At 44.6% G+C, this 24,907-nt stretch overlaps 2 protein-coding genes across 7 annotated transcripts; one reads left to right on the forward strand and one right to left on the reverse strand.

Annotated features, from left to right (window-relative positions):
- Positions 1-1,936: 1,936 nt before the first annotated feature.
- Positions 1,937-19,172, forward strand: LOC106608835 (Y+L amino acid transporter 2). 6 transcript variants are annotated; one of them, XM_045721744.2, is made up of 11 exons: positions 2,321-2,649; positions 2,802-3,031; positions 4,588-5,240; positions 12,600-12,725; positions 13,017-13,161; positions 16,009-16,132; positions 16,328-16,431; positions 16,626-16,722; positions 17,123-17,272; positions 17,501-17,684; positions 17,972-19,172. In XM_045721744.2, exons 3-11 carry the CDS (start codon positions 4,736-4,738, stop codon positions 18,046-18,048), a joined length of 1,512 nt encoding a protein of 503 aa, XP_045577700.1. In that variant the 5' UTR covers positions 2,321-2,649; positions 2,802-3,031; positions 4,588-4,735; the 3' UTR covers positions 18,049-19,172. The 6 variants fall into 6 exon arrangements, with proteins under 6 accessions (XP_014062481.1, XP_045577700.1, XP_045577701.1 ...); XM_045721745.2 differs by having other exon boundaries at positions 2,805-3,031; XM_045721746.2 differs by having other exon boundaries at positions 2,890-3,031.
- oxa1l (OXA1L mitochondrial inner membrane protein) lies at positions 19,036-24,472 on the reverse strand. Its single transcript, XM_014207007.3, has 10 exons — positions 24,342-24,472; positions 23,482-23,616; positions 22,780-23,056; positions 22,439-22,582; positions 22,169-22,254; positions 21,612-21,776; positions 21,228-21,332; positions 20,078-20,240; positions 19,788-19,868; positions 19,036-19,590 (listed from the first exon to the last, which is right to left on the reverse strand). Exons 1-10 carry the CDS (start codon positions 24,450-24,452, stop codon positions 19,448-19,450), a joined length of 1,410 nt encoding a protein of 469 aa, XP_014062482.1. The 5' UTR covers positions 24,453-24,472; the 3' UTR covers positions 19,036-19,447.
- Positions 24,473-24,907: the final 435 nt, after the last annotated feature.

Consider the following 24,907-nt stretch of genomic DNA (forward strand, 5'->3'; position numbering starts at 1 on the left):
CCTCACCCCCCTTCTTTCTCTCTGTCATACTCTCTTTCATACTCACCCTCTTTCATTTTCTCTTTCATTTTCCCTCTCTCTCTGTCCTCCCCCTCCCAGTGTAATAGTCTGACACATAGGAAGCTTTAATCCTTACACAATGATAGCCCCCCCCAAGCGACAGTGAGCGGGACAGGGGGCAGCACACACAGAGACCTGGACCAGCTGTCCCCAAAATGGCCGCCTTAATCCTCCAACCACCCTTCCCACTAGCTGGGGCTCCTAAAACCATGACAACCGGTAACCAAGGAGAGGAATTTGGGAGCAGAAAGGGGAGAGAGACAAAGGGCTGAAAAGAAGCCATGTGTGAGAAGTTTGTCCACATGCGTTGGGAATGAGACAGAGACATGTCTCAATCAAACAAGCGGAGTTAGAAAGTGATGCAGGGATGGTGGCTGGGATCGAGAGGAAACGTGTGGAGTTGTCACACAAGTGTGGAGGGGGTACTTGATCAACAAACTTTTGATGACATAGGCTACCTATAGATATTGATCAGTTGAGAATGCTTTATTAATGTTAATGGACAGCTAATATCTGCCTTTAATCGATTTATCATCAATGATCAGTGGTGGAAAAAGTACCCAATTTTCATACCTGAGTAAAAGTATAGATACCTTAATAGAAAGTTACTCAAGTAAAAGTCACCCAGTAAAATACTACTTGAGTAAAAGTCTAAAAGTATTTGGTTTTAAATATACTTAAGTATTAAAAGTACATGTAATTGCTAAAATATAGTTAAGTATCAAAACTAAAAGTATAAATAATTTCAAATTCCTTATATTAAGCAAAGCAGACAGCACCATTTTCGTGTTTTGAAAATGTACAGATAGTCAGGGGCACACTCCAACACTTTACAAATGATGCATTTGTGTTTAGTCTGCCAGATCAGAGGCAGTAGGGATGACCACATTCTATCTGAATTGGACCATTTTCCTGTCCTGCTAAGCATTCAAAATGTAACAAGTACTTTTGGGTGTCAAGGAAAATGTATGGAGTAAAAAGAACATTATTTTCTTTAGGAATGTAGTGAAGTAAAAGTAAAAGTTGTCAAAAATATAAATAGTAAAGTACAGATACCCAAATAAACTACATAAGTAGTACTTTAAAGTATTTTTACTTAAGTACTTTACACCACTGTCAATGATCATGAATCACTTCAGATGAAGTTTCAAAATCATGTTCCAAAACTAATGTTCATTGTTTAAATATCTAACTACATCCAGAACAAAGTTCAAAGTTCTGCCAATCATGAACACTGACTCAACACAAAAACATAGATACCGCAATAAGCCTAATGATGTTTTAGAGAGGCAAGCTAGCAACTGGAAGATAGCCAGTTTGAATGCCGGGTCTGACGGGAAAAATCTGTCAGGAAGTGAGCTGGCAACTGGAGTGTTGCTGGTATCAAATCGTAGATACCATTACCTACCGTTGTGCCCTTGAGCAAGGCACGTAACCCCCCCACAACAACAGATCGTCGGGCACCCTCTCCAAAACCTGTATGTGTATGTAGGTGTGTCTTTCAGAGGGGTTGGGTTAAAGGCAGAAGTCAAATTTCAGTAATTGGAACAACAAAATGATCTTAATCTTTAATTCTCAAACCGTTCATTTGCCAACGTTGAGGAATTGGAGGTGTGTAGCAAATTATGACCAGAAGACGGAGCTGTGTAACCAATTTTGGGCACCCTTATCAATTCCAATGATTCAATGCAGATAGCTCCTCACGTGTCTTCATCATTAAATCAAGATCGTTAACTATATGATTCAACAATAATATAGTGGTTTCAAATATGATCACATGGCACATACAATACGTTAGGATAGTGATGAAACATTCTAAGCCACTTCGAGTCCTCAACATCCTTTGAATCATTTGTTAGAGTGATTCATCATTCATTTGATTCCCACGCGGCTTCCTACTGTGCCAGATTATTGACGATCAACATCATTGCCTAACATAATAGCCCAAAACAAAAACAAGCATCACCATCAACAGGTAGGCTAAAACAAGAATTAAAGGATCATGTTGACTTTAATTGCCACAGCAGAAAGTATGCTTTAACTTGTGTTACAGAATTGCTTCCGTTCCTTTCCTCGCCCCAACCTGGGCTTCAACCAGAGTCCCTCTAAAATTCTACTAGCGCGCACCGCTAAACCAGATTAAACGTGATCGGGCCTGTTAATGCATTATTCATCAATTTGATGGGAAACAATTCATTTTACAGTGAAACCCATTATCAGAACACAGTGGCATTATAAACTCAGTCCCTCCTCCATCTCCCTCCTCTTCTTTACCGTCTCCTTGGTAGCATCAGTGACAGAAAACAAGTTCGTCAGCTGATCAGCTGTGTACCTTCAGACTCCGGTAGGAGGGCGAGCAGGGTGGCTGAAGCCAGGTCAGAGCAGAGGACGCGGCGTGAAGGACAGATAGGGAAGGGCATCAGTTGAGAGCGCACAGAGATATGTTGATTACTCTGTTACAATAGTGAATAAAACAATGAGGGATGAAATGAACGTGGTATAAAAAGCTGCCACATAGGCTTTCGAGAAGAAGAGCAAGAGGACACCCAAGGAAAGGAAGCCAAGTTCAACTATAGCCACCTGGAAAAGGTAAAACCCCTGAATTAATTGGCATGTAAACCAAACAAATCTACAGTAGCAATGCAGGGGTTTACATTTATATTGTATCTTTCAAATACAGAGACTGTAGTTTGACTGTAATTTTATGATCTGTTCAACATGTGTTTTTTTTTTCTCTCCAGCAGCTATCATTACATTACAGATGAACTTCTAATGGCATTCCTATGTAGCTAATGTTCATCAATAAAATGTGCTGTGTCAACTCTGCAGCTTTGCCAGATCTGCAATGAATAAGCTCTGAGTTGGCCAAATGATTGCTGCCAGCTTGTCATGCTGAATAGTTTATTTCTAGTTTTGAGAGAGTGAGCGAGAGAGAAGAATAGAGATCAGAGAGCGAGAGCATATATTTCAGGTAGGACACAGCAACCTTGAGTGGTATCTCTCTTTGAGTAGACGACTTATCAGTGCCTGCTTGGACCTTGCACCTCACTTCCAGGGCCTCTGCTTGTGAACGTCTCCTGCCCTTCTGCCCTGCCCTTCGTAATTACGTGCCGAGACTAGGCTATCTACTGTCCTCCCTCGCAATCACTCTTTCTTTTGAACTGAACTCACATGCCAGGGCTGTCTATCTATCTGCACGACTTCGCCTTCTCCCCCTTTCTCCCCCACGCCGTCTCAACCCTACCACAGACTGTGTAGCCTACTGCATTCATTTGAGCTCTCTTTTCCTGGCGTTTATGATGTAAGATTGATTCATGTGATCAGACCTGTTTTTACTTCCTGTGGCAGGAGGACGATACTCTGTCCCTGTGGTATGATATGACTGCCTATCATTGACCTGTTGTTTTGTATTGTAATTGATTTTCTCCAGAGCCACACAGATCTATAGATTATGACTCTATAGATTCTCTCTCTCTCTCTCTCTCACACTCATTCACTCCCACCTGTTTTGTCCAATAATTTTTTTCTCTTCTGATAGTAAGTGTTCTTTTTCTATCTACTTCATTGCTCTCTTTGTCTCTACCAGTCTCCTGTTAAGGTTTGCCTCTGGCCTAATTGTGTTTTGGTCTTATTCTGTGTTGTTTTATCATCCCCTGTCTTGCTCTACAGGCCAAGTACTGTTAATCCAGTTCAATCAGCATTATTGTTCACTACAACACAGTTCCGTGGTCTATTCATATGTTTTTTAATCAACTCCCTCCCCTATCCTTCAGGGATCCCCAAAACAACTTATCTTGTACCAGAAATAGCCATTAAGTAGCTGGTGGCCCTTGCTCTGTCTCCTCTCTCACACAGAGCAGTATGTGTGTGTGTATGTGATAAAACTGTTGCTAGCCCAGGACCCCTGCCCGGCCCTGTCCCCTCTCTCACACAGAGCAGTGTGATGTGTGTGTTTGTTTTGTTCATGTGCTCTCTGTCCTGACTGAGCATGTGTGATATACTGCAGCTGATGCGCTAAGATGCATTAACACAGCATGTGTCTAGTCATTCAAACGCCATACATGCTGCTGAAGGTAATGAACTTTGCAAAACGTGACGCTTCGGTTCAGCATGCTGTGGACTCCTAGCAAAGCTTGGTGTGTGTGTGTATGTCACTGTAGAATAGTTACAGTTAAGACTAAAAATATCACATTGGCAGTCAGTGACAGCCGGTAATGAACGTTATAGTGTTGTCAGGCCTGTGTGCCTCTCTCTTTCACTCTGTCAATACACTTAAGCTTAAAAGGTCATTTACTAAAACCCCTAATGGCTCTCAAATTGCCATCTGTGAAACCCTATCCGATAACCAACAGTGTGTGTGTGTGTCTTAACATTTGTGTTTGTGGATTGTATTCAGGTAGTTACCAAGGTATCATACAAACAAACATTTATGTTCAAAAGAAAAAGAACTGAAGGTGCCATTTGATGACAGCTTGGTTTCCACGGCAACACCCAAACACTCTCTTGTATGTCTCTTTTTTTCCACAGATGTCAGAGGGACCCTCATAGCTGGGAAACAACTTTACCTAAGCTCTTATAACCAATCCTCTCCACCAATTGACTGATTGACAGCCACCTGGTCCAATCACTGTTGCTCACTTCCCCACATCCCATCTCCAACCTCCACTCCACCACAATGGCGTCCTACAGCCCCGCCCCCACGCAAGCACACGCCACCAACGGCAGGTCGCCCTCGCTCAAGTCGGGCGACTCGGGGGGCGACAACGATTCCATGAAGCTGAAGAAGGAGATCTCTCTCCTGAACGGCGTGTGTCTCATCGTGGGCAATATGATCGGCTCGGGCATCTTCGTCTCGCCTAAAGGCGTCTTAATCTACAGCGCCTCCTATGGGCTGTCGTTGGTAGTGTGGACCATCGGCGGTATCTTCTCTGTGTTCGGGGCCTTGTGTTATGCCGAGCTGGGGACCACCATCACCAAGTCAGGGGCCAGTTATGCTTACATCCTGGAGGCCTTCGGAGGGTTCCTGGCCTTCATCAGGCTGTGGACTTCCCTGTTGATCATAGAGCCCACCAGCCAGGCGGTTATAGCCATCACCTTCTCTAACTACATGGTGCAGCCCGTCTTCCCTACCTGCATAGCCCCCTATCTGGCTAACCGCATGCTGGCAGCGGCCTGTATATGTGAGTATGTTATAGTCATTGTGTATGGGGGGTTCTTGTTGGTGTGTTGGTGCAGTACTGTTCCACTGTCTCTACTATAGCTTGGGCCCTGGGTTTTTCCTAATCACTGGAACTTATCAAGAAAAACTCGGGGCCCCAACCATAGTATGGGCAAGGACTTTGCATACTGACTGTGTGTGTGTTCACAGTCTCGTTTGTGCTAAACGTGGATATATGGGTTTATGCGCCTCTCTTTGTGGAAAAGGGGAACAGAAAGTAAATGACGGCATACCCACGTCAGCACCTCAGCAACCGAAGGGAACACTAGAGAGGTTGAAAGGGGAACAGCGAGGGGAGGACAGAGACAACAGACTACAACACGTGCTTCCTCTCTAAAAGACTCAACTATTTTAAAATGTCTGTGTGACTTGTCTTATCACATGACCTGACCAGATAAAACTGCAAGCATAGCCCGTGACTCATGACAATAGTGTACTGTAAATTGATAATTTATAAACCAAGGGAAACAAGGACGAATAGAGATTAGTACGGTAATATGTAGAGAGCGGAGGTGGAGGGAGTGTTGAGACATGGATATTGTTCTAGTTGATTAGTAGAAAACTGGACCTCAGCACAACCACTCACAGTCATATTATTCTTGTGAGTTTGACAGACATTAGTAGGTTACGTATAAGACAGACTACTGGAACAGATTGATAGGGGCTCCCGAGTGGCGCAGCGGTCTAACGCACTGCATCTCAGTGCTAGCGGTGTCACTACAGACCCTGGTTCGATTCCAGGCTGTATCACAACCGGCCGGGATTGGGAGTCCCATCGGGCTGCGCACAATTGGCCCAACGTCGTCCGGGTTAGGGCTTGGCTAGGGTTGGCTGTCATTGTAAATAAGAATTTGTTCTTAACGGACATGCCTAGTTAAATTAAAAATAACACACAAAACATAAACAACAAGATGGAACCCTGGGTCAACTAGACGGAAGTCTGGGACAGATACAGAATACCACTACTACGGCAACTAGGTGGTAAGGTGGTACACTGTTACAATATTTACTAAAAGGCATAAGCCTTCTCCTTCAAGTTTCAAAAAATCACTAAAGTAATAAATAACACTCAATCATCTAATTACAACACACACACTTAGATAAACAATGCTTTGAGGACTGTGAATGTGCTGATAGCTGCTAGTTAAAAAGGTAAAAGTCCTTTCTACTTCAAGACTCTGACACCAGTCTTGAAGCATGGCAAAGAAATGAACCATAACCGCTGTTCTAGGATCAGATTTCTCTGCACCCCATCCTTACCTTATCCATCAAGTGGATGGGAAAATACCTGATCCTGTATCAGTGGTTACAGGCGTTAGGGGACTTCAACAGCCAATGAAAAGACCAGAAACACCCCCAGGTAGAAATGAGCTATTACCACAGATCTAGGATCAGATTACCCTACTGTCAACCCCAACCGTAACCATCAGCCTGATTGAAAAATACCTGATCCTGTATCAGTGGTTGGAAGTACTCCGTACACCACAGGACTGCGCGAACCATGGCAGACGTCAATCTTCCCCCTATTTTGACACAGTCTTTGATCTCCCCTCACGTCTGGTCCAGATCTAGACTATCCAACAGGACCAACCTGATCTACACCCTCCCACCCTTCTAGCCTTTCACTGTCAATACAACCACGCCTTGGACATCTGTGTGGCCAGCTACGCTCTGTCAGTCATCTGTTAGTCCAGATCACTCACTGTCTCTGTCTGGAGCGGTCTGGGTGGTGTGATATGTTATGTTTAACCTTTTACTGCAGTGGGCTAAATCAGGGTCACATACAGTGTTTCTTGGTAGTCTTAAACAAATCTACTTTGAAACAAAGTATACACCTCACGTACATGGTTATGGGTTTAAAGAAAGAAGACACCAGTACCATGTCAGATATAGAGTTTGCGTCCCAATATTACACTTTATATACATCACAGAAGACTGAAACACACTACATGACCAACATGTGGACACCTGCTTGTCAAACATCTCATTCCAAAATCATGGACATTAACATGGAGTTGGTCCCCCCCTTTGCTGCTATAACAGCCTCCACTCTTAAGGGAAGGCTGTCCACTTGATGTTGGAAAATCGCTGCAGGGACCTGCTTCCATTCAGCCACAAGAGCATTAATGAGGTCGGGCACTGATGTTGTTAGTCCTGGCTCGCAGTCTGCATAATAGGGCTCTGTGCAGGCCAGTCAAGTTCTTCCGCACCGATCTCGACAAACCATTTCTGTATGGAACTCTCTTTGTGCATGGGGGCATTATGATGAAACAGGAAAGGTCCTTCCCCAAACTGTTGCCACAAAGTTGGAAGCACAGAATTGTCTACAATGTCATTGTCTGCTGTACCATTAAGATTTCCCTTCACTGGAACTAAGGGGCCTAGCCCGAACCATGAAAAACAGCCCCAGACCATTATTCCTCCTCCACCAAACTTTACAGTTGGCACTATGCATTGGGGCAGGTAGCGTTCTCCTGTCATCCGCCAAATCCAGATTCGTCCATCGGACTGCCACATAATAAAACGTGATTCGTCATTCCAGAGAACGCGTTTCCACTGCTCCAGAGTCCAATGGCAGCAAGCTTTACACCACTCCAGCCAACTCTTAGCATTGCGCATGGTGATCTTAGGCTTAGGCTGCTCGGCCATGGAAACCCATTTCATGAAGCTCCCTACGAACATTTATTGTGCTGATGTTGCTTCCAGAGGCAGTTTGGAACTCGGTAGTGAGTGTTGCAACCGAGGACAGACGATTTTTACGGGCTACGCGCTTCAGCACTCGGCTGTCCCGTTCTGTGAACATCTGTGGCCTACCACTTCGCTTCCCAATAACAGCACTTACAGTTGCATGCGGCAGCACTAGCAGAGCAGAAATTTGCCGAAGGTGACTTGTTGGAAAGGTGGCATCCTATGACGGTGCCACGTTGAAAGTCACTGAGCTCTTCAGTAAGGCCATTCTACTGCCGATGTTTGTCTATTGAGATTGCATATCTGTGTGCTCGATTTTATACACCTGTCAGCAACAGGTGTTGCTGAAATAGCCAAATCCACTAATTTGAAGGGGTTTCTACATACTTTTGTATATACAGTGCCTTGCAAAACTATTCTACCTATTTTGTTGCATTGCAACCTGTATTTTAAATGTATTTTTATTTGGATTTCATGTAATGGACATACACAAAATAGTTCAAATTGGTGAAATGAAAAGAATTCCTTGTTTAAAAAATATTTATAACTGAAAAGTGGTGTGTGCATATGTATTCACCCTCTTTGCTATGAAGCCCCTAAATAAGATCTGGTGCAACCAATTACCTTCGGAAGTCACATAATTAGTTAGATTGCACACAGGTGGACTTTATTTAAGTGTCACATGATCTGTCACATGATCTCAGTAAAAAACACCTGTTCTGAAAGGCCCCAGAGTCTGCAACTCCACTAAGCAAGGGACACCACCAAGCAAGCGGCACTATGAAGACCAAGGAGCTCTCCAAACAGGTCAGAGACAGTTGTGGAGAACAGATCAGGGTTGGGTAATAAAAAAAAATATCAGAAACTTTGAACATCCCAGGGAGCACCATTAAATCCATTAATAAAAAATGGAAAGAATATGGCACCACAACAAACCTGCCAAGAGAGGGCTGCCCACCAAAACTCACAGACCAGGCAAGGAGGGTATTAATCAGAGAAGCAAAAAAGAAACCAAAGATAACCCTGAAGGAGCTGCAAAGCTCAACAGCAGAGATCGGAGTATCTGTCCATAGGACCACTTTAAGCCATACACTCCACAGAGCTGGGCTTTACAGAAGAGTGGCCAGAAAAAAGCCATTGCTTAAAGAAAAAAATATGCGAACACGTTTGGTGTTCGCCAAAAGGCATGTGGGAGACTTCCCAAACATATGGAAGAAGGTACTCTGGTCAGAGCTTTTTGGCCATCAAGGAAACCGCTATGTCTGGCGCAAACCAAACACCTCTCATCACCCTGAGAACACCATCCCCACAGTGAAGCATGGTGGTGGCAGCATCATGCTGTGGGGATGTTTTTCATCGGCAGGGACTGGGAAACTGGTCAGAATTGAAGGAATGATGGATGGCGCTAAATACGGGGAAATTCTTGAGGGAAACCTGTTTCAGTCTTACAGAGATTTGAGACTGGGACGGAGGTTCACCTTCCAGCAGGACAATGACCCTAAGCATACTGCTAAAGCAACACTCGAGTGGTTTAAGGGGAAACATTTCAATGTCTTGAAATGACCTAGTCAAAGCCATGACCTCAATCCAATTGAGAATCTGTGGTATGACTTAAAGATTGCTGTACACCATCAAAACCCATCCAAATTGAAGGAGCTGGAGCAGTTTTGCCTTGAGGAATGGGCAAAGATCCCAGTGGCTACGTAGATGTGCCAAGCTTATAGACATACCCCAAGAGACTTGCAGCTGTAATTGCTGCAGAAGGTTTGCTCTATAAAGTATTGACTTTGGGGAGTGAATAGTTATGCATGCTAAAGTTTTCAGTTTTTTTTGTCTTATTTGTTGGTTGTTTCACAATAAAAAATATTTTGCATGTTGTGTAAATCAAAAGATGCATACAATGGTTCCCCAGTGGTTATGGGGGAGGAAGGGGAGATGGTGTTATGGTCAATGATGTACATTGGCCTGTATGCGTATATTTATGGTTACAATTAGGGCACTGACAACGTAACAACACTAGGAAAACCGCAGGGCGATATATTATGAACCTCCTTTTTCAGGACCCTCTCTTTCAAAGATAATTAGTAAAAATCAAAATAACTTAACAGATCTTCATTTTAAAGGGTTTAAACACTGTTTCCCATGCTTGTTCAATGAACCATAAACAATGAATGAACATGCACCTCCTTGCAGTGGCAGACCACGTGTAACAACACCTGCACAGGATCGGTACATCCGAACATCACACCTGCGGGACAGGTACAGGATAGCAACAACAACTGCCCGAGTTACACCAGGAACGCACAATCCCTCCATCAGGGCTCAGACTGTCCGCAATAGGCTGAGAGAGGCTGGGCCGAGGGCTTGTAGGCCCGTCGTAAGGCAGGTCCTCACCAGACATCACCGGCAACAACATCGCCTATGGGCACAAACCCACTGTCGCTGGACCAGACAGGACTGGCAAAAAGTGCTCTTCACTGACGAGTCGCGGTTTTGTCTCACCAAGGGTGATGGTTGGATTCGCGTTCATTGTCGAAGGAATGAGCGTTACACCGAGGCCTGTACTCTGGAGCGGGACGATTTGGAGGTGGAGGGTCCGTCATGGTCTGGGGTGGTGTGTCACAGCATCATCGGACTGAGCTTGTTGTCATTGCAGGCAATTTCAACACTGCGTTACAGGGAAGACATCCTCCTCCCTCATGTGGTACCCTTCCTGCAGGCTAATCCTGACATGACCCTCCAGCATGACAATGCCACCAGCCACACTGCTCGTTCTGTGCGTGATTTCCTGCAAGACAGGAATGTCAGGGTTCTGCCATGGCCAGCGAAGAGCCTGGATCTCAAAACCCATTGAGCACGTCTGGGACCTGTTGGATCGGAGGGTGAGGGGCTAGGGCCATTCCCCCCAGAAATGTCCGGGAACTTGCAGGTGCCTTGGTGGAAGAGTGGGGTAACATCTCACAGCAAGAACTGGCAAATCTGGTGCAGTCCATGATGAGGAGATGCACTGCAGTACTTAATGCAGCTGGTGGCCACACCAGATACTGACTGTTATTTTGACCCCCCTTTGTTCAGGGACACATTATTCAATTTCTGTTAGTCACATGTCTGTGGAACTTGTTAAGTTTGTCTCATTTGTTGAATCTTATGTTCATACAAATATTAACATGTTAAGTTTGCTGAAAATAAAGGCAGTTGGAAGTGAGAGGACGCTTCTTTTTTTGCTGAGTTTAGATATGAACTTGAGTGTTAATCATTTAGGCAAACACTGTATGGTACATGACATTATGGCTGCTTTGCATGAATATATTGCTGAGGAGCATTTTGAGTATTTTTAAAGGCTCACTAAACATGATGTAGTGTGTGAGATATATCGGGTGTGTCTAAAACGGCACTGGTCAAAAGTAGTGTACTACATAGGGAATAGGGTGACGTTTGGGATGTCACCATTTTGAAAGGAGGGATACATTGAATACGTATTCAATCTCAGTGAAAGTGAGGACAGTAGTGATTCAGAGTGGACCATCTTATGAATCTATCTCCATGTAACTCTATGAACTTGAAGGAACAAACACTGATAAGTACAGAGAGGGAGAGAGAGAGCGAGAGATACGGTTAACTGGAAAACATGTTTTCTTAAAACTGGGGGAGCAGTGTACTACAAGGACACAGTTAGGAACTGTCTGTATCTGTCAGTAAGTCGATTGGACAGTCAGGCAGCCAGTCTGCATTTGTCAGTTAGCTAGTCAGTCAGGCAGTCAGTGTGTATTTGTCAGTTAGCTAGCAGCAGTCAGGCAGTCAGTGTGTATTTGTCAGTTAGCTAGCGCAGTCAGGCAGTCAGTGTGTATTTGTCAGTTAGCTAGCCAGTCAGGCAGTCAGTGTGTATTTGTCAGTGCTAGCTAGTCAGTCAGGCAGTCAGTGCGTATTTGTCAGTTAGCTAGTCAGTCAGGCAGTCGGTGTGTATTTGTCAGTTAGCTAGCCAGTCAGGCAGTCAGTGTGTATTTCTCAGTTAGCTAGTCAGTCAGGCAGTCAGTGTGTATTTGTCAGTTAGCTAGCCAGTCAGGCAGTCAGTGTGTATTTGTCAGTTAGCTAGCTAGCCAGTCAGGCAGTCAGTCAGTGTGTATTTGTCAGTAGCTAGCCAGTCAGGCAGTCAGTGTGTATTTGTCAGTCAGTCAGCCAGGAAGCTAGACAGTCAGTCAGTATGTTAGTACTTTGACTAATGTTTTGTTGAGGTCTTTAAATAATTTCAAGGAGTGCACTTTATCTGTCTGCTCTCTGCTCTTTCCTTCTGTGGAAATCAACTGGCTGGACTGCTGCAGTCAGCAGCCTCATTTCCTCAAGCTACACAGACTCTAAAACTAGAACACGCACACACATACATGTCAGCCTAGTGGCTAGTCAGAGTCCAGACTTGCTCATCCACAAGGAATTCTGACTCTCAGGGACCCCGTTATGTAGATAGATAAGCCTACACTGAGGTATAATGGTGTTTCTATAGTAGGCACCTCAGACCCATGCAGCTCAGCCCCACAATGCTGTGTGTGTGCGTGCGTGCGTGCGTGCGTGCGCTCTGTCTCTCTTTTTCTCACTCTGCAGTAACATGTAGATCTTAATGTCTGTGTTTCCCCCACAGGTTTGCTGACCTTTGTGAACTGTGCCTATGTGAAGTGGGGGACGCGTGTCCAGGACTTCTTCACCTATGCTAAGGTCATCGCCCTCATCGCTGTCATCATCACCGGCCTGTTCAAGATAAGCCAAGGTACCGATGCCAGGATGTCTCGCACTCAATACAAATAACTAATATCGTACAAATATTCACCCATCCATCCACTATACGGTACATTCACAGACGCAGATATGCACACTGTGAACACTCGGACATGTTCCTTCACATACATTTATTTGACATACCTTACATATTTATATCTTATATTGACATGCATTCATTTGCACCAGTGAATGTATGTATTTATGTACGTGTTATAATGCAGGATCGTGTGTGTGTGTGTGTGTGTGTGTGTGTGTGTGTGTGTGTGTGTGTGTTCCTCAGGTCAGACACAGAACTTTGAGGGCATGTTTGAGGGCTCGTCGACAGATCCAGGAAACATAGCTCTGGCCCTTTACTCTGCTCTGTTTTCTTACTCCGGATGGGACACACTGAACTTCGTCACTGAGGAGATCAAAAACCCAGAGAGGTTAGGGGGGGAGAGAGGGAGGGCGGGATAAAGGTACAAGTGGGCAAAGGGTTAACCCTCTGTAAGGAATGAGGAGTAGTGAAGGAGTAGAGGATGGGTAGCAATGAAAGTATAATGAATGGAGGCTTAGAGATATGGAAGGAGTTAAGGCAGTGGTGGAAAAAGTAGACAACTGACTAAAGATACCTTAATAGAAAATGACTCAAGTGAAAGTCACCCAGTAAAATACTACTTGAGTAAAAGTCTAAAAGTATTTGGTTTTAAATATACTTAAGTATCAAAGTAAATGTTATTGCAAAAATATACTTAAGTATCAAAAATAATTTCAAATTGCTTATATTAAGCAAACCAGAAGGCACAAATTCCTTGTTATTTTAATGTATGGGTAGCCAGGGGCACACTACAGCACGCAGACATAATTTACAAAGATCAGAGGCAGTAGGGATGACCAGGGATGTACTCTTGATAAGTGCGTGAATTGGACCATTTTCCTGACCTGCTTAGCATTGAAAATGTAACTACTACACCTGCTCTGACGCTCATCGGAGGTGGCAGGGCTTGAAAACTATTATGAACTACACAGGGAAACCCAGACGCGAGCTGCACAGTGAGCCTACCAGACGAGCTAAATGCCTTTTTATGCTCGCTTCGAAGCAAGCAACACTGAAGCATGCACGAGAGCACCAGCTGTTTTGGATGACTGTGTGATAACGCTTTCGGTAGCCGTTGTGAGCAAGACCTTTAAACAGGTCAACATTCACAATGCCACAGGGCCAGATGGATTACCAGGACGTGTACTCAAAGCATGCATGGACCAACTGGCAAGTGTCTTCACTGACATTTTCAACCTCTCCCTGACTGAGTCTGTAATACCTACATGTTTCAAGCAGCCCACCATAGTCCCTGTGCCCAAGGAAGCGACGGTAACCTGCCTAAATGATTACCGCCCCGTAGCACTCATGTCGGTAGCCATGTTGTGCTTTGAAAGGCATCAACAACATCCTCCTGGATACCCTAGACCCACTCCAATTCGCATACCGCCCCAACAGATCCACAGATGACGCAATCTCAATCGCACTCCACACTGCCCTTTCCCACCTGGACAAAAGGAACACCTATGTGGGAATGCTGTTCATTGACTACAGCTCAGCATTCAACACCATAGTGCCCACGAAGCGAATCACTAAGCTAAGGACCCTGGAACTAAACACCTCCCTCTGCAACTGGATCCTGGACTTCCTGACAGGCTGCCCCCAGGTGGTAAGGGTAGGCAACACATCTGCCACGCTGATCCTCAACACTGGGGCCCCTCAGGGGTATGTACTTAGTCCTCTACTGTACTCCCTGTTCACCCACGACTACGTGGCCAAACACGACAACAACACCATTAAGTTTGCTGATGACACAAAAGTGGTAGGCCTGATCACCCACAACAATGAGACAGCCTATAGGGAGGAGGTCAGAGAACTGGCAGTGTGGTGCCAGGACAACAACCTCTCCCTCAATGTGAGCAAGACAAAGGAGCTAATCGTGGACTACAGGAAAAGGCGGGCCGAACGGGCCCCCATTAATATCAACGGGGCTGTAGTGGAGCGGGTCGAGAGTTTTCAAGTTCCTTGGTGTCCACATCATCAACGATCTATCATGGTCCAAACACACCAAGACAGTCGTGAAGAGAGCACGACAACACCTTTTCCCCCACAGGAGACAGAAAAGATTTGGCATGGGTCCCCAGATCCTCAAAAAGTTCTACAGCTGCACCATCGAGAGCATCCTGACCGGTTGCATCACTGCCTGTATGGCAACTGCTCGGCATCTGACCGTAAGGCACTACAGAGGGTAGTGCGTATGGCCCAGTGCATCACTTGGGCCAAGCTTCATGCAATCCAGTACTTATATAATAGTTGGTGTCAGAGGAAAGCCCTTAAAATTACCCCCTGTATATTGCCTCGTTATTGTTGTGTTACTTTTTATAATTTTTTTACTTTAGTTTATTTGGTAAATATTTTCTTAACTCTTCTTGAACTGCACTGTTGGTTAAGGGCTTGTAAGTAAGCATTTCACGGTAAGGTCTACACTTGTAGATGGCGCATGTGACAAATCGGCGCATGTGACAAATCAAGTTTGATTTGATTTAATACTTTTGGCCGTCAGGGAAAATGTATGGAGTAAAAAGTACATTATTTTCTTTAGGAATGTAGTGAAGTAAAAGTTGTCATAAAATATGTATAGTAAAGTGCAGATCAACCCCCAAAAAGACTTTAAGTAGTACTTCTAAGTATTTTTACTTAAGTACTTTACACCACTGAGTAAAATGATGAGAGGGCATAGGTGTAGAATGAAGGGAAGACTTGAGAGGATGCAAGTGTAATAAGGAGAGGGGTAGGAGTATGTAGGAATAAATGGAGTGGTTGTGATTGGTAGAGAATGTCAAGTAATAGTGATTGATGAGGCAAGGATGGGAGGTATGGAAAGGGATAACATACTGACTGAATGGGTAGTCATGTTTTATGCAGGGGAAGGCGAGGGGCTTCTCCTCCAGAGGGAAGGATTTATCTGATCCCCTTGGCTCTGATTCACACACTTAAACGCTGATGAAATGGAGCAAGACAGACATGACTGGATCACAAGCTACTTCCAGGAGTTCTCAGGCAGATTATGTGACAAGCACACCCCGCCTCCTCCACCTGCTCCTCCCCCTGCTCCTCCAACTCAACTCTTGACCCGTTCACTCATGGAGAACACTGGATGTATCCGAGCCACTTAAATGTTTTCGTGCTTGCTGTGTTGTTTTCTAAATCTAAGTGTCTCTGTCTCCCCCTGGTGTTTTGTTTGTGTGATCTACAGGAACCTGCCCCTGGCCATCGCCATCTCCATGCCCATCGTCACGGTGATCTACATCCTGACCAATGTTGCCTACTACACTGTGCTGCCCATTCCCGCCATCCTGGACAGTGACGCTGTGGCTGTGGTAAGTTCACTTCTGATCGAAATAGGATTCCCTATACATGGCGCAGCATAAAGTCTGTTCTATACAGTATGTCAGATGTATACAATTCTATCTGCAGTATCATCCCATTGAATAAGCCCTAAATGACTTCGTCATAGGATGTACTGTAAGTGTTTTTGAATTGGTCTAATATAAGATCTGTTTTTATTCCCCCAGACGTTTGCAGACCAGGTGTTTGGAGTGATGAACTGGACCATCCCTCTAGCGGTGGCTCTCTCCTGCTTCGGAGGACTCAACGCTTCTATCCTGGCTGCCTCCAGGTGAATTAGAATGACATGACGGATACGCGTCTTCAACTATCATTATAACACCATCGTCATCCTCCTCTTCATCATCGTTACTGTTATCACTGATCCTCTCCTCCTTATTTGACCAACACGCGATAACCCTGTGTGTGTACTTGGTGCAGTGAGGTGGGTGTGACAGGGTGTGTGTGTGTGTGTGTTCCCTGCAGGCTGTTCTTCGTGGGCTCCAGGGAGGGCCATCTCCCAGACTACCTCTGCATGATCCACGTCACCCGCTACACTCCCATCCCCGCACTGCTCTTCAACGTCAGTCATCCCGCAAAACCAGTCTCTGTGTGTTTGTGGGTGGGGGTGTGTGCGTCTGTCTGGCTGTCTGTGTTGAAAAATGTACATTTCCATTGTCTTACGAGTTGTTTTCATTGTTCAGTTTTGTATTTGTCCGAATTCTGTGTCAACGTTCTGTTTCTGCGTCTACCAAAAATTCGGACCCATTGTTTTGTCTGCCTCAGGGTTCCGTCTGTCCCAGAAATCTGCCAACCTGTCTCAGCAGTCCTTTATTTTAACCCGTTGTTCTGTCCGCCTCAGCGTTGCGTCTGTCTGCCTTCTCAGCGTACTGTTTCTCTGTCTGTCCTGTAGTGTTCAGCTCTCCCTCAATATAGAGTCTGTTTGTACAGTATATTGACAGTGCTGTTGCTCTATACTATAGGGTGCCATGGCTCTGGTCTATCTGTGTGTGGAGGACATCTTTAAACTGATCAACTACTACAGCTTCAGCTACTGGTTCTTTGTGGGCCTGTCTATCCTGGGACAGCTGTACCTGCGCTGGAAACAGCCAGACAGAGTCCGACCCCTCAAGGTAACACAATCGTCCCCACATTCACCTTTAACACCAATAGGCTCAACACAAAACACTGTGGCCTATAGACACATTCAAATGCAAACTTCCATTGGTGTTGTAACGTCTGAAGTGTTTGTACTGTAATTCACAATACAGTTTTGAATCTCTTTCACTGTTTGACGTCAATACCAGACCCTGTTTGATAGTTGTGACATAACTCTTCTTCTCTCTCTTTCCCTCTATCAGCTCAGTCTGTTCTTCCCGATCATCTTCTGTTTCTGCACCGTGTTCCTAGTGGTGGTTCCCATCTACAGTGACACTATCAACTCTCTGATTGGCATCGGCATCGCCCTATCAGGAGTCCCCGTTTACTTCCTGTGTATCTACACTCCCGCCACCAAAAGGCCCATGTGGCTCCGCTTGTTCTTTGGTAAGAATCAGATGAATGTTTGAGTTTAGTATAGGGTTGCAGAAATCTGGTGACTTTACCCAAATTCCCAGGGTTTCTGGAAAACCTGGGAACTTTGGGGAAATTACAACCCTAGTTTGCTATGACATGAGTTATGTAGGTATATTATTTTGTATGCCTACATTTTTTTTTAATCTACATTCTTCAACCAAAATGCACTTCTCATGCTATTGCTAGTGTCACTATATTGATGATGTATTTGATGGGTAGGTCTCTCATCCTCTCTCTCGCTCTCTCTCTCCCTCTAGCCAAGTTTGGTCTGTTGATTCAGAAGGTGTGCTATTCTGTTGTGACTGAGTTGGATGTCATAGAAAAGTTGGAGTGAAGAGATAAGAACCAACACACTGAAGACGCACAAAACACCTCCTGGCCAGTATTTCCCTCAGCCACAGGCTGCCGATCAGATGGCTGATTCAAACGGCAGCCATTCATTGGACCAAATCTCTGGCCAACCAATCATCGCCATGATATGTTCATGTTCATTGGACGATGGGGTTGTTCTATGGCCAGAATGACACTCCAGCTGTCTCTGAGGATGTTCCACATACACACACTCCTGAAGTATCAATACTGAACCATTCCTATGCCTTACATGTTTTACTCAAATACTGATATTTAGGATCTTTCGATGTAGGCTGCGTCTGCACAGGCAGCCCAATTCTGATCAGTTTCCACCAATTGGTCTTTTGACCAATCAGATCAGCTCTTTTGCCGATAATTGGCCAAAATATCAGAATGGGGCTGCCTTTGTAAACACAGAGGTATAAGTCAACTAATACCTGTGAAGTGGCATTAATAAAATGTCATTATTGAATAACAAAAAAAGAGATACTGAAGCCGTGTAGGAAAGAAATCTAATTCGAGGGTTAATTTGTATGTGGGTAGGTAGATCATCATTGAAACAGCACTGCTGACAATAAAGGTCGTCTTTGGCATCACCTGTAGGGAAGACTAGAACTGTAGAATGTCGGTAGCTCTAGCCACTTTTGTGTTCTATGTAAATGTCTGTCCCACCTGAAGCTTTTAAGATCTTTGTGAAGCAAAGGGGGGAGGGGGTTGGTTGAGTCGATGGATAGTAAATAGTTTACTGTATTTATAATAAATTACTCATAGAAATGTTACGACTGACATTTTTCTTCTAAATTCCAACCATGGATGAGTAGAATACAGACAGAAGTTGTAACCAGAGCAACGTATAGAAATCGCCCAGGTTTTTAGAACAGCTGCCATGTTAGCTCCTTTATTTGCTAAATGTTTTTTTTTTTATGTGACAAATGAAATGACCCGCTGTAAACAAGCAAAACAGGGCAGCGAATTTAACACATTTTTATTGATTAGCATTCAGGATGTGTTTCCAAGACAACTGTGTTGCGGTGTCAACAAATTGGATATCCGCTTTAACTTCTTAGGTTTCGAAAACTATCAGAAATAAAACAGCACAACGGTCAATTGTGTGTGTGTATATATATATATGACTAACAATTCCATTGCAGTCATTCCAATGGATATAATCAACTATACGATTTCCTGTTTTCAAATCAGAATTCAGGTTGTCATAATGTACACAGGCGTTATAAGGCAACAGAAGTTTGCTCTTTATTTAGAATACATTTATGACAAACCCTGTGCGCCCATGTCCTGTCCACCAATCCCTCCACACACTTCTCTCTCAATAAATATCAACGCATAATTCATTGGGCCTTCAAACTGTCCGTCACTCTTCTTCAACCAATAGTCTCCTCCCATGGCCTCTTCTTAGCAGCGGTTGCCGGGGGTGCTTGTTTTGCTTTGGCTGACTTGGTTGCTGCTGCAATGGATGGTGTCGACTGCTGTAGAGGGTTGTGAGTGAAGGTCTGTCTCAATGGACCTGGTTGAAGAGGAAAAATATTAGGCAAAATAAAAAATCCAATATAGTATTCACAGAGGAACAAAAGCATATTTCTAAATGTATCAAAGAGGATGTGAAAACGTTCCATTTAGGAGTAAAGTAAAATGCAGTAAAGGTAAAAATTGTTGATCCTAAGAAAGGGGTTGTGGTGGGGTAAAAAGTCACCGGTGTCTAACCTTTTGATGCGATATCCAGGTGGTTCTTGATCCTTCTCTCCCTCTCCTCCAACTGCTGGGCAAGCTGAGCATTCTTCCAGCCTATAGGAGGGACGGATAACCATGTTTTAAAAAAGTGGGGAAAGAGGAGAATGTGTGTCTGAGTGAGAGTGAAAAGAAATGAAGGGGGAGAAAGAGAGAGCGGAAAATGGAGGCAGAGAAAGAGGAAAAAAGAAAATCCAACCCCGAAAGAGAATCGTATTTTGACAGGTGACTCCATGACACATCCCCATCGGTCCCACCACACCCACCCTTCCTGATGGTCTCGATGAAGCCGTCGTTCTGGGGCAGGGCGGAGGTAGGGTGTTCGATCCTCTCTGGGATCCTCAGCTTCTGTCTGACCAGAGGGTGTTTGAGCAGGCCCACCTGGGCCAGGGAGAAGCAGTTGGACGTCATCCAGTACGTAAACACCGCCTGGGGGGACGGGGACGACATACATGTCAATCAACCAATCAAATCAATGAAATGTATTTATAAAGCCCTTTTTACATCTGCAGTTGTCACAAAGCGCTTTTATAGTAATCCCCCGGCCTAGACCACAAAAAGCAAGCAGAGGTGGAAGCAGAGGCACGTTTGTGAGGTCACCCGACGAGCTATGATGCTCAGTCAAACAGAGAGACACCTGTAACACAGCGAACCTGCTGGGGTTTTACCTCAATGAGACTAACATGGATAAATAAAGGTTGAACAACAATGACATGAACAAAAGTAGGCCAGTGTTTTTGAAAACCTGTGATGATATTGAGATGAAAGCGCACACGTGAAAGAGAGCCTGGAGGGGGGGTGGGGAGAGGAAGGCATATGTGAGATTAGAAGACTGGTTCTATGATGCTCAGTCAGACAGACACAGTGACCCTACTGCTTTTTTACCTCAATGAGACTAACCTGGACAAATAAAGGTTGAATAACAATTAAATGAACAAACGTATCCAGGGCTACTAAATACATGTTATTGTTTGTAGAGGATGTGATGTAATATTATGATATTGCCACAGGGGGGAGCGAGGGGGAGCGAGAGCGTACAGGCCTTCACGGGTCCAAAATGTTGAACCTGTTCCCGAAATAGACCTGGGACTATTCCACCCGAACCCAGTATATCTAAAAAAAAAATATATATATAAATAATTAATATAGAGACCCGTTCCCGAACGGTCCAAAGGACAACTACACCCGTTCTGTAAAGACCTGGTCAGATCCAGGCCCGGTCCAAGTGAGGGAAGCAGCAGAAAAGGCTATTTTTAAGCTACTTTATTAACTGGAGCAGATAAAGTGCGAGGGAGAGGAGGTAGAGAGAGGTGCCGCTCTAGCAGGGACCGTGCTGTGTGTGTAGGCTACTGAGAGAGAGAGAGAGAGAGAGAGAGAGAGAGAGAGAGAGAGAGAGAGAGAAAGAGAGAGACTGACCGTGGGGAAGTTAATGGTGAGAGGGAGGATGACGAAGGGCATGATTCTGAACACTGTCTTCATGGCTTTCAGGTTAGGGTTGTCCACACCAGACTCGGCCCCCAGCTGAGGAGAAGACAGGCAAACAGACAACAGGTAGATGTTATTTAGTTATTTAATACTGTTATTCCAATGTAAATACAATGTAATCAGTGACAATATTATTCATATTCTTGCATGATTCAATAAAACATTATTTTAAAAAAAAGGTCAATTTGATTGTCCATTTTATGAATTAAAATCAAGACAGCTTATTTTTCAGGGTCAATACAGCTGGCCTCTAAAATCATCAACTGACTACTAGAAAAGACTTTCCTAGTAGACGCGGCAACACCATCACCATACCTCCAGTATAGCGAACATGGTTCCGGTCACAGCAATGGGGAGGATGTAGAAAGGGTCTGCTGCTGTGAGGTCTAAGAACCACAAGCAACCTCCTGTCTGCATACTGGGGACGGGGAGGTAGGACATCTTCCTGAGAGCGATGAAGAAGGAGATGAAGACTGGAGTCTGGAAAGGAGGAGAGGGAGATAGAGGGGGGGGGGGGGGGGGGGTAGTGACAGAGAGGTGTAAAAACATTGACAAAGCATAAAACATTGAGGAGGAGATACTATAGATACCAGAGAGAGCGAGAGACGGAGAGAGAGAGACAGCGAGAGAGAGCGAGAGATGGAGAGAGAGATACAGAGAGAGAGAGTGAGAGCGAGAGAGAGAGGGAGAGAGAGACAGAGATGGAGAGAGAGAGACAGAGAGAGAGGGAGAGAGAGACAGAGATGGAGAGAGAGAGACAGAGAGAGAGAGAGAGAGAGACAGAGAGAGGGAGAGAGAGACGGAGAGAGAGAGCGAGAGACGGTGAGAGACAGAGAGAGAGTGAGAGAGAGAGACAGAGCGCTGTAATTTACCTGCACCAAAGGGACAAGGAAGCCACGGAGAGGGTTGACGTCATGTTTCTTCTGGAACATGGTCAGGTCAGAGTACGCCTTAGCAACTAGGAGACACACAGACATATTACCTTGAAACTGAGGGAGACGTCACCCACTAAAACTGAGACCGAGTTGCAACGCGACATGAACGAGGAGTTACATAGTGGATAAATGCAGAGGGGTGATCCAGATGAGTCATGAAATGGAAATGAGTTGAGCAGTAAAGAAAGAAAGAGAGAGAATACTAACAGTCGAACTTGTTTCCGCTCTGTTTGGCCTCGTTCATCTTGTTGGTGAGTTTAGTCATCTCTGGCATGACGTTGTTCAGCTTGGCCGCCTCCCTCTGGCCCTTCACGATGACCGGGAACACCATGATGCGAGCCAGCACTGTGCCTGGGGTGTGTGTGTGTGTTTTAGTGGATTTATAGGAGGGAAACAGAAGTGGACATAAGAAAACTCAGAATAGACAGCAAAAGCCTCTTACGACCAAACATGTCTCTGTGAATAGCTGACTGTAGTCCGGTGACTTTAATAAGCTAGACAGGCTGAGGCAAACCACAGTGAGAGTTCTGATGATGAGGCTGCCTCACCTACGACAATGGCTCCCCACCACGGCATCCCAATGTCCACATGCATGAACTCCAGTAGGTTCTGGACCAGGCCAACCGGAGTGGCGCTCCCCAGGCCCAGCTCTGATAGGCTCAGCTCTGCTCCCACCCCCTGCAGAATATCCACTGCGGTTGGCGCAGCCTCTAACACCTGCTCGGCGATTGGCTCTGTGGTAATAGAGGCGGGGTCAACGACGACAGGGCTGGCGATGGATGCTTCCAGCGCTGGAGTTGCCGTAGGAATACTTTCACTTCGGACCTGAAAATATAACATAGCTTTATATATATGGTGGTGGTGATCATCTCTTTCACACACCAGATGGAAAGATCTCCAAAGGGACAGGACAAACTACTGTCCCGGAGGAAGTGTCTTAGATTTTGACCAAATGTATCAACTTTCCAGGCAATTTATCAAGGTGTAACAACCAGAGCATCCTCTGGTGTAATGTTCTAAAAATACTTTACCTGGCTGTTCCTGCCTGACTACATTACAGACGCCTGCCAGATCTCACAATGCTTGAATAGGTGTTTAAACGATCAGCTTTCCACGTCACATGATATAGCAATATGATGCCCAACTGCAGTCGATGATGTTGCACACAACCATTGGTTGATGTAATGCAACGTCTGTAATGTAGTCAGGCGGGAACGCCAACGCTGTGCTGTACATTGACACCGACTCACCTGTGAGCTGTCGTGCCTGACGGACACCGCGCTGACCAATAATAACCTTCCATTGTGACGTCGACCGAGAACAGCTCTAGTTGTAGGACTCCTGCATTCTATTACTGTGTGAAGATGGGATCTCTGTAGAAACCTCTGTTTAGAAGGGGGGGGGCACAATAACATGAATGGCCTACAATGAACTACAGTACATGAACAACAATTGCATGTTACAGCCTTCCGATGAAGATACACTGCTACTTTGTGGTCCACTTTACTGTGTGGCTTTATTGCAGGATTGGTTGACTTTGACAATGCAGCAGCAATTGCAAGAGTCAATAGACTTAACGTTACATATTTCTAGCTAAGAGAGCTGTATTGTGGTTTGTTTCAATAGTCTGACGGAATGATCACCATATCACAAATCTCAAGAAATATATTGACTTGGGGGCTGATGAAGGCTCATACACAACGTTATTGCGTGTTTGTCATATACATATCACTGGTAGGTGTTATCAAGGCTGTATCATTCATATAAAACTAACGTTAGCATTCCCATTCCAGCCGGTAACAAGCTAACTTTAGCTACCAGCTAACTAGCTAGCATGTCATAATTGACTATCTGGACATGTCAAATTGTGTATGTAGACAGGTAACCCGATCAACTATCAACAATGTTGTATGCATACATGCGAACAACCATATTCCCCGATTCCTGTGTGTAGCATGTAGCTAGATGTTGATGCAAATTTTAATTCACTTGCTAGCTAACGTTAGCTGGACATTGTCAAAGTCACAGGCATGCGCTTGGCGTGCTGTTTAGAATCGCTATTACTGCTTGATGCCAGACAAACACACGAATTCAAGAGCACAAGTCAAACCTGGTTCCATCTCTCTGTAAATGAAGGGTTGCCTGCACTTGATATTCCACTTTGTCTTAAAAAACATCTCGTTAGACAACCCGGAGTCATCCCACTCCTGATCGCAGCCATGTTGGAATTGTTAGTAAAAAAAATTGTACGGAAAGCGTACATGGTCTTACCAAGTTCGTATTATCCTTAAACGCATTTTAATATAAATTAAAACTAGCTAGTAGGCCTATATTTTATTCATACAAAACCTATGAAGGCCGATATGAATCTTACTGTTAAAGGGGCAATCAGTAGTAGATACATCCATTTTTGGACTTGTACATTAATGATATGTACCCATTGATTCTTGAGAATATAACTTATAAATGCCGCATGAGTTTATTTCAACTGTTGTAGCCCATCAGAACCCAAGAGGCTACATTACTTTGTTATCTCTAACCTGTCAAAAAAACTATTGTCAAGACTGTTTTTAATCTGTCATTTTCCTGTGTTGTATAAGGTTATGATGGACATCTTTCATTGTTATAAACTATGACCCTTGCTTATAAACCCTTATAAAGGGTAGTGTTACCAAT

This window comes from Salmo salar, chromosome 07, assembly GCF_965601325.2.
Source record: "Salmo salar chromosome 07, fSalSal1, whole genome shotgun sequence".
Classification (NCBI taxonomy): domain Eukaryota; kingdom Metazoa; phylum Chordata; class Actinopteri; order Salmoniformes; family Salmonidae; genus Salmo; species Salmo salar.

What these genes read in the sequence shown, in the direction of transcription:
- oxa1l (XM_014207007.3), bottom strand. Translation starts at nt 24,452, where the DNA reads ATGGCTGCGATCAGGAGTGGGATGACTCCGGGTTGTCTAACGAGATGT. An exon ending in CCATGTTCGCTATACTGGAG is followed by an intron (nt 21,333 to 21,611) that starts GTATGGTGATGG and finishes TCTTCTCCTCAG; the next exon opens with CTGGGGGCCGAGTCTGGTGT. An exon ending in TCACCATTAACTTCCCCACG is followed by an intron (nt 20,241 to 21,227) that starts GTCAGTCTCTCT and finishes CCGTCCCCCCAG; the next exon opens with GCGGTGTTTACGTACTGGAT.
- LOC106608835 (XM_014207006.3), top strand. Translation starts at nt 4,736, where the DNA reads ATGGCGTCCTACAGCCCCGCCCCCACGCAAGCACACGCCACCAACGGC. An exon ending in CCTGTTCAAGATAAGCCAAG is followed by an intron (nt 12,726 to 13,016) that starts GTACCGATGCCA and finishes TGTGTTCCTCAG; the next exon opens with GTCAGACACAGAACTTTGAG. An exon ending in TCTATCCTGGCTGCCTCCAG is followed by an intron (nt 16,432 to 16,625) that starts GTGAATTAGAAT and finishes TGTTCCCTGCAG; the next exon opens with GCTGTTCTTCGTGGGCTCCA.